The following is a 10,892-nucleotide window of genomic DNA, read 5'->3' on the forward strand; positions in this document are numbered from 1 at the left end:
ACATAATATGACTTGGCTGTTTACTCCTTACTAATTTTGCTTTGGTGACACATGGTGCTGAAGAACCAAAACGATGAAGACGAAGACGATCTATTGAGCAGTGTTGATCCCCTTAACGAGGTTGTTTTCTGTGCTATGTGACAGACATTTTATATCTAGCCTGATGAGGTCATGTTTGGTCTAATTCTCAGTTGTTTCATTGCTTGTTCCATTTCATCCTTGCAGATCAATTTGTCAAACTATCTTATTGACTTTTTGGTGAAGTTCTACCAGAGTGCCCCTACACTATTTGATCAGCTTTCTCAGGTAGCTTCAATTTTGACATTTTGAAGTTTCCATTTTGACTTCAACATGAAATGCTTTCAATAAATGTCTTCTCTTTGTTAATGCAGAGTTTAACTCAATCTCAACGGCGTGCAATTCAAATGATTTTAAATCATTGAGCGATTTACAGTTTCATCATCGCTACATAGTACTACGTAGTTTGTCCTTGATGCTTAGTTTTCCCATGTATGCATACATTAAATCAATTGACTGCCATAAGCTTCGTATCAAGTTTTGAATGGTAAATTGTTTTTTTTCAAATAATGTTTTTTCTTTATTTAATTCTGGCTGAAGGATGACATATCTGATTAATGATTCATCCTTTTTCATTGATACATGTATACCCAAACATTTTTGTAATAACTTGTGTTTTTTGTAATTGGATTTTCACTTTTCAGGTTGAAGGGCGCTCAGTATTCCTCGTGTATAATGTTGAGATGGTGTTGCATTAGTTTATTTGCCCATCGAGTTGGAGTGTATTTTTATTGTTGTTTTTGTTGATTAGTTTTTTTTTTTTTTTTGGGTGTTGCGGGAAGGGGAATTGGGTGCATGATCTTTTGCAGTTGTGCTTCATGAGTTTCATAAGACGGGTGAAACTTGCAGAAAAATAGAACATTTTTTGTGTGCGTGTTTTTACTTCCTTTTTTTGTTGCAAAATTACAAAGAACTTGTAAATTTGTAAGCCAACACAAATTTTAAGGAATAACTGTTAATAGTCAAACACATATGGTGGAATCTTATTATTTACAATTTAATTTTAGTAATGTGATTCTATTTGTTACCTTTAATTCCACAAGTTTCTATTTGAAAACATATAGGGTCCGTTTGGTTCAGTGAGCAGGATTAGAATGGTATGGAACCCCATACCAGGATGGTATGGATTCAGAACCCCATACCAGACTAAAACTGTTTGGTTCAATTCTGTAATAGATATTCAATCCATTCACACTGTTTGGTTCAATTATGCAATGGATTCTCTGTCCAGTTTATATATATATATATAGATACATACATACATTTATTAAACACACAAATACATACACACAAAGTACTAGTTCAATACATTTTCACTCAAAATGGTGTCAATACATCTCTACACAAAAAGATTCCAATATATGTTTTTGACAATCAAACACAAAGTCTAGATAATTTATAAGTTAAGCATTTTCATTACATCACTTGCCCAAGTTAGGATGAATGAGGTTGATTATAAACTCTTTCTTCCACTTATCATCCGGGCATTGGTAAAAGAGTGAGAGTTCACTTGGATTGGAGGCCAATCTCTTGGAAAGTGAAATTCACTATTTTAAAGTGAAATTCACCGTTTAATTGAACAATTTAACTTCAATAGCTACTTCAAAAATTAATCAAAATTTAACGAGGGAAAATAATACCATTTCAACATAAACCATTGTAAATTTATAAAAAAACAGAGGGGGTGTTTAAGGGTCAACTAGCACATCCAAACCCACAAAAATTAATCATAAAACAGCACATCCAGCCCCAATTCGAATGATGTAAACCATTGTAAAAGGATGAATTCAAGAAGCCATACTTATCAGTTTTGGGAAGCAACGAAAAAAAGGCCCTAATTTATTTTCAAAATCCTAGTTTTTCGAATAAACTGTGTGTAAAAGGGATGAATTAGAGGACCATAAGTGATTCGCAGCAGTAATGAAGATAAATGTCGAAGAAGGAGATCAGATTCGCAGCAGCATTTGCTGAATTGAGCGCGTTTCCGAATGTTGCTAGGGTTACTGAGGATGAAATTAATGGAGAAATTCAACAGTTTTTGACGACAAAGGAAGAAATTTGGGATGAAGATGGGGTTTTGAAGGGTGTGAGTCGAAGAATTGATGGGAAAGAAGATTGAAGGAGGCGAAAGAAGATTGAAGAACAGAACAGAAAATCTTAGATTGAAGGAAGAGAGGGAAATAAGAAGGAAGAGTGAATTAGGGTTTGAATATGGGATAGAATGGAGTTTGAAACCTAGGGTAGGAGGATATGGGATTCTAAGGAATGGAATGGGATGAGAATTCAAAGGGTATGACATTCCAATGTAAAAATGCCTAACCAAACATTGGAATGGTCGTGATACCATTCAATACCATTAAAAATGAACCAACCAAACATGCCTTATATATTTATATGAAAAATTAATTATGCCGATAAAACTTTTATTATAAAGAGACAATGATTAATAATAAATTAATTTTTGTTTAATCTACTATAAAGAAACTAAGTTATTGTGAATTTTTAAATAAATTCACCTATTAAATATAGTTGCTAAATAAATAAATTTACTTATGAATCTTTAAATCTTCTGTATATGTCAAGCAATTAGTAATAAATAATAATTGTATTTTCTTTTTGTGGATTTAGCAAAAATTTGAATTATTTTTGACAATTTTGAATTTTCCTATACAAAAGTAGGAGGAAGAAATCAATGGGATGCTATCACAACAAAATGATGAGGAAGAAAAGAACGTGGAGGAAGAAGGTTTTAAGGTAAATAACAATGGAGATCTGAAAGGGAATTGGGTGAATGGATATAGAATGATAGAGAAGATGAAGAATGTGAAACAAAGGTATAAGGAGAAGAGTAACAATGGAGATCAGACATGCAATTTGGAAAGAAAAATAAGGTTGAGGGAAAAGCATTGAATGAACACAATTAGAGCTTGTAAACCATTCTATAAATTTTTTTGATCCAAAACTTAATCTAAGTCAATTAAAAGTGAATATGATAATACCCGATTTAAATAAATAAAACCCAAACAAATACAATTTGAATTGAGTACTCAACCGAAGTTATTCTAAAAGGGATTAAATTTAACCTGATATATATGTCGACGTAAATAATAAATGCCCACCAAAAATTGAATTTCAACTCTATCCGCCAAGTTTGTTAACCAATCACGACTCGCAAACGCTCTGTCCATATTCAAATTGTTCCAAACTGATTTTAAATTATACCGAAATTATTTCAATGAAATCTCGATCTAACTCAATTGCAACTAATGTTGATATATACTTACTCTGATTTTTAATAATTGCTACATTTTGTTTTCACTCTATCTAATATACAATTTGAATATTTAATTTAATTTTTTTATTTCACATGATAAAAGTTCTAAAAAGTTAATATTTTGAGCATATGCATTAAGACAAATTAAATAAGATTTCACTTGATTATGTTTTATATTATAAATAAAGAAGTATTGAAGTATATGCCATATCTAATCAATTGATAAAACAATTATTATTACATTGATTGTAGAAACTATTAAAAACTAAAAAAAATTATATATTTTTTTTTGTAGGGTGTATATATTTTTGTAAAAGAAAAAGTTTATATTATTTACAAAAATAATATCTGAATATATATACCTTTTTAGCTTGTATGTATACCTTTTAACAAATGTCTAATTATTTATAAAATTTCCACTGAAATATGTACACTATTTATGCTTTTATATACATTTGTTTTCAGTTTTTACCATTTTAATTGATTTCACATTATTCAAATCATATATATATAGTTATAGTTATAGTGACTATAACATCCAAACCTTGACCAGCCTTTCCCGAAAATTAGAGCTAAAAATTTAGTAGTATTAGTTTAAAATTTGAGGGTGATAACCATAACCAGTTAGGCATAATAAGGCTCCAACCTGTTTTTCAACGTTAGTTTAAGTAACGATCAAATCTTTTTAAACCAATTTGAAGCCAATGCTAAATGTGCAATCTACCGCTCACTCACCCATTCATTTTTAAATATCTTCAAACCTTTTGCTCACATTTTCACACTCCAATAATGTCAGAAAAAAATATTAATAAAATTTTTAAAAATTACTCCACAAGAATCATTCATTTTGTTCCAATCGGAGGTTTGGAGCAAATATCATTTTTTTTTAAGTATGGTTGTAAGATCATTTTCAAGTTTTCTCCCCTCCAATCTATCCTATAATATTTTTTTTTGTTTTTTTAGAGATGTTTTCATTTACCAGTTTAGACAGTTTCATTCGTTGTTCTACTAAAGAAACTTTTCGGGTGCTTAGATGTTTGTTTTTTCGTTGGCTTTTGACTTGACTTGTTGGTTAATCAAATAGTCAAAAAAATGTTTGATAAATAACTTTAAAACCAAAAAAAAAAAATTACTCAAATTAGCTTTTCACTCGGTGACCCAGTTTTTCTCTAATATACATCCTACATTTAATATCTGAATTTAGCAAATATCTCCATAAACACTTGACTTAAAAATCAATAAAAACAACTAACATTTCCAACTTTTCAAACAAACCGATTAAAAAAACTAATAATCAACAACCAACAACCAACTGCCAAACATCTCATTTACATATTCAATAAATTTCTCTAAATATCTTTCAACTTTCATTAACTTTATTTTTTATATTTTTATATTGCTTATAATCCATATATTTTGCATTAACTTTATTTAAAATATATTTATAATAATTGTAGTTTTAATTATTTTTCCACCAACTTTATACTTCCTATGTTCCAAATTATTCGCAATATTTATTTTTTCACGTAGTCAAATGCACTAATTCTATCCTTAATATCTCTAATTATATATAATAAAAAATTATTAAATTTTAAAATTAATATTTTTTGTGATCTCACCTGACTATGTTTTAACTTATAAATTAAGAACTAATTACAAATTAAGGATGATGAGTCTATAGTGCAAATAATGTTAATATTGCGACTAATTTGGAAGTAGGAAGTATTATTATTATTTTTAATGTTCATGTTCCCAACTTTTCTCTATTATTTAATAATATAATTTATCAATTATCTTTTTTTTTATTTTCGTAAATATTTCTCTGGAATAAACGAGTATTGGAAAAAATTACTCTACAAAATATGGATACCATTCAAAAACGTTAAAATTTTGAAGTATCTATTTTGAAATTTGAAAAAAAACCCTTTCTCCCTCTTCTCTTTCTCTTACACCCGCGCTTCTTCCTCCATAAACCTCCTATGTATTTTTCTCCGTTTTCTCTCTCCTCATTCAAAAACCCTCATTTTCTCTCTCTTTTCAACCATTTTGGGGAATACCCAGATACCATTTTTGCTCATGTATGCTTTTTTCATCTAATTCACTCTAATTTTTCTGGGGTTTACTTATAATCGCTTGTTTCTTCATTGTTGATATATGTTGCAGCTTTAGTTAATTGAGATGTTAAATGCTATCCACTATTTTTGAATATGGGTTTGAGTTAATCTTAAAATAAAATCTTTGTTTTCTGATCTAAAAATATTGATTTATTATATAACTTTATTTGGAGTATACTTAAGCATAATTTTTCTTGGGTTTTCAGCTGGGACTTCAAAATTAAACTAATTCTTAATTTCTTATGGATTATGATATACGCTATAGCTGTTTAATGTCATAATCCTTCATATATTTGAATAAGAAATTTCTGGGTTCTACATTTTACATTTGTTCTAGGAGTTCAGTTTTTCATATAATTGTTGATTTACTATATTGATTAATTGGAAAGTGAAAGCTTCAATTTCGGAGTTTTCTGATTCAGTGTGCTCACCATCTGTTTGTTAAATGTTCTCAGAATAAAAGATAAATGGAGTTCTTGCCCGATGCTGTTCTCGAATATATATTGTCATATATCAACAATGCCAGAGATGTAGCTTCTTGTATTTCAGTTTCGAAGAGATGGCAAGAATCGATACCGTATATTAAAAGGCTCTATTTTCCTCGTAATATTTTTGACACTTCATTGAGTAGAAATAGTGCTAATGTTAATCCTGATGAAACCATATTGAGAATTGTATCAATGGTAGAAAAGTTAGAAGAGCTTATTGTATACTGTCCTTTCTCAAGTTCTGGGTTGACATCATGGCTTTCGGTAGCTAGTAAGTCCCTTAAACATCTTGAGCTAAGGATAGACGGTCTCTCGGAGAATCCAGCTTTCCCCCAAGATTCAACTAGTAAATTGGATTGTTTAGGCGCTGCAAATAATCTTGAATCTTTAACGTTGTGGGGAGTGTTTATGTCTCAACCTCCAAGGTGGGAAGTATTCCATAATCTTCGGAATCTTGAAATTGTTGGGGTGAGGATGGAAGATCATACATTGGTAGATGCCCTTAAATTTTGTCCTAATGTGAATCGCTTGTCACTCCTTGGATGTGAAGGAGTGAGGTCAGTTTCAATAAATTTGAAAGATTTGGAGGAATGTAGATTGGACTTCTATGGTATAGGAAACAATTCCGTCTTCATTTCTTGTCCGAAGCTAACGAACCTTGAAATTCAAGGGGGTTCTTCTATAAGGGTTCCTGAAACTAAACGTCTTCGGAATATGTCCATCTCCAATAGTGGAGGTAAATTACTTTCATGATCCGTATTTGAATTTGATGGTTTCAAGTTTCCCTTGAAGAGTTCCTTTTTTTGATGGGTCAAAGATCTATAGCTCTTTGGTTTCGGATTATAACAAACTATATTAAATTGGCTCAATAAATCATGTTGTAGATGATGTTTGTTATCAAGGTCAATCAAAAATGTCCTCTTGTTATCACTAACAAGTTAAGTTTGCGTAAATCTGACCCTCTCAAACCCCACCTTAGATGGAAGCCACTTAATTACATAAGAGAATGTTGTTGGTTTCAAGTTTTCGTTGAAGAGTCCCTTATTTCGATGTGTTAAAGATTTATAGTTCTTTTATTTCGGATCATAACAAACTATAGTAAATTGGCTCATTAAATCATGTTGTAGATGATGTTTTCTATCAAGGGTTAATTGATAATAACCTCTTTGTTATCACAAACAAGGTAAGGTTGTGTTCATACCCCACCCTAGATGGGAACCACTTAATTACATCGGGGGAATGTTTGTTTCATGTTTCTGTTAGACTGATTAGATAATATGTTTATTAACAGGGAAAGTATGCTTGGTTGATTTCGGAAAGCTTGTGGCACTTGAAACCTTGTCTATGAGAGGAGTTCAATGGCGTTGGGATGCCATAAGCAAAATGCTTGAATTAGCTTCTGAAGTGAAGCATCTATTCATGAAGGTTGAATTTACAGGGGATTTCGAAAATCTTATAGCCTTTCCTGCAATTGATTTTGCAGAGTTCTTTAATGCTCATCCCAAACTTAAGAAGTTTGATATCCATGGAGCTATGTTTGCTGCACTTTGTTCAAGAGATAGCTTGAAAAATGTGAGTACATGTGTAACATATGCATCGAATTGTTCTTCAGATTGTACAATTTCTTACCTCCTGTATTTTGTCATTGCAGATTGATTCAAATTTTACGATTCCATGTTTGGAAGAGGCGGTAATAACCATAAGATCGCCATTGAACGCAGAACAGAAAATCAGTACTCTCGAGTCCATTGTAAAGTACGCGGGAAACCTTAAGAAGTTGGTGCTAAAGATTCTTCAAATGAAGAGTTGCCATAACGGTACTGATGATTTCTTTGAGGATGTCTGGAAATTCACACACATTCACCGTAAAATTGCTCGTATAGAATAAGACTCCATATCTATTCAATGTAGCCTTTCCACATTATTGCTTGTTACATGTTGTTGATCATTTTTAACTGATAATTGTATCAATTTCTTCCTGATTAATCTGAATTTGTTGTCACATATTCTTCATGTTCTCCCTACCAACTAAGAAGTTCAAATTCATCTTCATTCATTTTATTTGAACTTTGAGTATGGAAAGATTCCAATGCTTGTATGGAGACGAGTTGCTTTTGATTTAATCCATTTGTTACCTAGACATGTGCTTTTTATAGTCAAGTTTATGCATGAGTTATTTGTAGTAATAAGCATGAGGTTTGGTGAGCTTGAGAAGGATACCCAAGATATCCTAGTAAGTGTTGTCAAACTTGGGAAGAGAAGTAAACTTGGGCAGTTGGGCATTGGTGTGAGGAGCAACATGTAAAGCCTAGAAGCAACATAAGCCGTTGTTCAAACAAGCTATTACGAAGCGCAAACGATTATACCAACTAGCAAGAGACATAAGCTTCTCTCGAGTCTTGGCTATCTACTTGAATGTGCATTTACATTGCTTGAACTATCCAACCCCATATTGCACTTGTTTGTGCTCTAAATCTAGGGCATTTCTCTATACATTTGCCGATTTTTTGTTGTGAAATGCTTTCATATGTATCTCTTCCTATTCATTCGTCCTCACTCCACTAGTTTCTCCTTTGCGAAATGCTTTCATATGCATCTTGATTGAGCTAGTAGCTTTACATATCCTTTAAACACATAAAACAAAGACTAGCCGAGCGGAGGATGTAGCTATATTGGTGAACCTTGTTAAATTGACTTGCTTGTTATTTTTCATTGCATTTCATCTTATTACTTGCATACATATCTGGTTTATTAGTACACCTTTAAAGAAACAATATTCGACACGATTTTAGCTTGCTCTTAACTATCGCTTCATGGTTAGATTCATAACAATTGATATCAGAAAACGAAGTTAATTTTGTTGAGCTACTTATGATATGAAACTAGTCTTTGTAATAAAGTTTTTGATTATTTAGAAAAGTCAAGATGAATGCAACTTGAATTTTGGATTTATACTAGGTTTTGAGAAAGTTGTCAATGAGGAGAGTTTTTAAGGGGATTTGATGTTCCTTTTACAAGTTTGATTAAAGATTTTTTCTAAATGGTAGATATGTTTTGTGCAGTGAGATTTTTTTATTTTATTTTATTTTATTATTTTTTTTAAAAAGAAGTTTTGACTCAAAATGATTTGTTTCTTTTCTCAAGTGCCACAAGTCCTTCAATGGTGCTAGTAAAGGTTTGTTTGTAAGAATAAAAACTCATGGATTAGGATTTTGGAGCAATTAAACAAGAGTAATGACTTCATATTATTTGATTAAGGGTCATATATATGATTAATTACAAGTCTAGGACTAATTATGTATAGTTGTTCGAACGAGCAACCCATTTAACCTCCTATTATATTTGTTTGTGCACTTATTATATGGAATTTGCCCATTATTTGAAGTTGTAAACATAAGCTAAGCTAATGCAGTCATGCTTGAGCTTCACACTATTTCTCTAGGCATGCTCTTATGTAACATCTCTTGCATTATATTCTTCTTTACTTCATCAGTTTCTCCTTTGTGTAATACCTTCATATATATATATATATATATAGATAGATAGATAGATAGATAGATGTAGGATTAAATAAGGATTTTAAAATGAGAAGGGTGGAAAGGATTTTTGTTTGATTTTGTTTGGTTATACTATATATACAAAAAAGATACTATGTTATAAACTAAGAATTTTTAAAAATTATTTCAGTTACTTTTCTGTGTAACATAGTTACTTTTGCAATTATAAGTTTTTGGCTCAATTATGACCATAGATTTTTTTTATTTTAATGAAATCAAGGGTGTAGGGTGTAGAGTCTTTCTTACCCTTCTCATTTTCAATCCCTTTTCAATGAATCCTTATATATATATTGATTGAGCTAGTAGTTGTACATATTAGTTAAAGATATTATACAAACACTAGCCTAGGGGGTTTTAGCCACATTGGTGAACATCGTTAAAATTGGTATTCTTTTATCCTTTTTTGGTTATATTTCATCTTATTCCTTGGATGAATGCCTTGTTCATTGGTAAATCTTCAAACCACATATTTAATACGATTTTGGATTGCTTCTAGCTTTCGCTCAAGTTAGTTCATGACAAATTCAATTATGTAACCACTTTTACTCTCATATTTCACTATTCTTTTAATTTAGTTCAATACATCCCTCTTACTCTTTTGAAGATGTCGAATCCATGTCCTGGACCATCAATAGTACATTTGCTATGATTATTGTTTGCCTTAATAATTGTTATTTATATTTCTTTTCTTATTTATTATCTTTCACTAATTTATATAACATATACATGTCCTCTTCATCATCATTGACATTATCATCATACTTAGTACATCCTACTCATAAAAACTATAATCAGAGTTTAAAAAGAAATGAAAAACGACAAACCATACTCATAAAAGAGAATGCGACTAAAAAATCGACTCGAAAAGTACTCATAAAGAAATACAAAGCAAGACAAGACCAAAAAAAACAAAAAAATAAAAAAAAGGAATCTACTTAATTATTGATTACTTTTCCGTCTTATTCCTTAAAAACGAAATCAAAGAAATTTTACATCATAACACTATACTTTTTAGATGAATAATTATAATAAAAAAATGAATATATTAGCACATTAAGTTATTCGTAAATCTTGCGATTTAATTTTACTTCCTTTTATCAATTCCAAATAACATAGGGTGCAAGGCGAACAAAACAAAGGTATTCACTAATGCATTTTGTAAAACTTATGATGTTTTTGTTATCGTGTTCATCATACACTTCTCTATCGCTCTAATTTTACTACATTGTTTGTAAAGTGAATTCTAATTTTTTTAAAAAAATATGACAAAAACAAAGACAAAAAGAATATATTAATAAGATTATGAAACAAAAACATATTTTATGTCCACAATATAAATATAGCAAAATCAATAAACCATCACATATTATAAATGTATCAA

General features: G+C 30.5%; 2 protein-coding genes across 4 annotated transcripts in view; both read left to right on the forward strand.

Moving 5' to 3' along the window:
• LOC130807420 (uncharacterized) overlaps positions 1–1,072 on the forward strand; it is a 28,572-nt gene extending 27,500 nt beyond the window's left edge. For all 3 annotated transcript variants that reach the window (XM_057672624.1, XM_057672621.1, XM_057672623.1), the window contains 4 exons: positions 64–120; positions 226–306; positions 393–565; positions 723–1,072. In XM_057672624.1, coding sequence (XP_057528607.1) covers positions 64–120; positions 226–306; positions 393–443 — 189 coding nt within the window. In that variant the 3' untranslated portion in view covers positions 444–565; positions 723–1,072. The remainder of the gene's footprint in view (positions 1–63; positions 121–225; positions 307–392; positions 566–722) is intronic.
• A 4,193-nt stretch (positions 1,073–5,265) lies between these two features.
• LOC130807421 (F-box protein At1g10780) lies at positions 5,266–8,056 on the forward strand. The gene is made up of 4 exons (XM_057672625.1): positions 5,266–5,430; positions 5,922–6,690; positions 7,246–7,526; positions 7,606–8,056. Exons 2-4 carry the CDS (start codon positions 5,934–5,936, stop codon positions 7,840–7,842), a joined length of 1,275 nt encoding a protein of 424 aa, XP_057528608.1. The 5' UTR covers positions 5,266–5,430; positions 5,922–5,933; the 3' UTR covers positions 7,843–8,056.
• The last annotated feature ends 2,836 nt before the right edge of the window (positions 8,057–10,892 follow it).

The sequence above is a fragment of the Amaranthus tricolor genome, chromosome 3 (genome assembly GCF_026212465.1).
Source record: "Amaranthus tricolor cultivar Red isolate AtriRed21 chromosome 3, ASM2621246v1, whole genome shotgun sequence".
Lineage (NCBI taxonomy): Eukaryota > Viridiplantae > Streptophyta > Magnoliopsida > Caryophyllales > Amaranthaceae > Amaranthus > Amaranthus tricolor.

Coding starts and splice junctions, on each gene's coding strand:
- LOC130807421 (XM_057672625.1), top strand. CDS start 5,934: ATGGAGTTCTTGCCCGATGCTGTTCTCGAATATATATTGTCATATATC. Junction 6,691..7,245: donor GTCCATCTCCAATAGTGGAG/GTAAATTACTTT, acceptor GTTTATTAACAG/GGAAAGTATGCTTGGTTGAT. Junction 7,527..7,605: donor CAAGAGATAGCTTGAAAAAT/GTGAGTACATGT, acceptor TTGTCATTGCAG/ATTGATTCAAATTTTACGAT.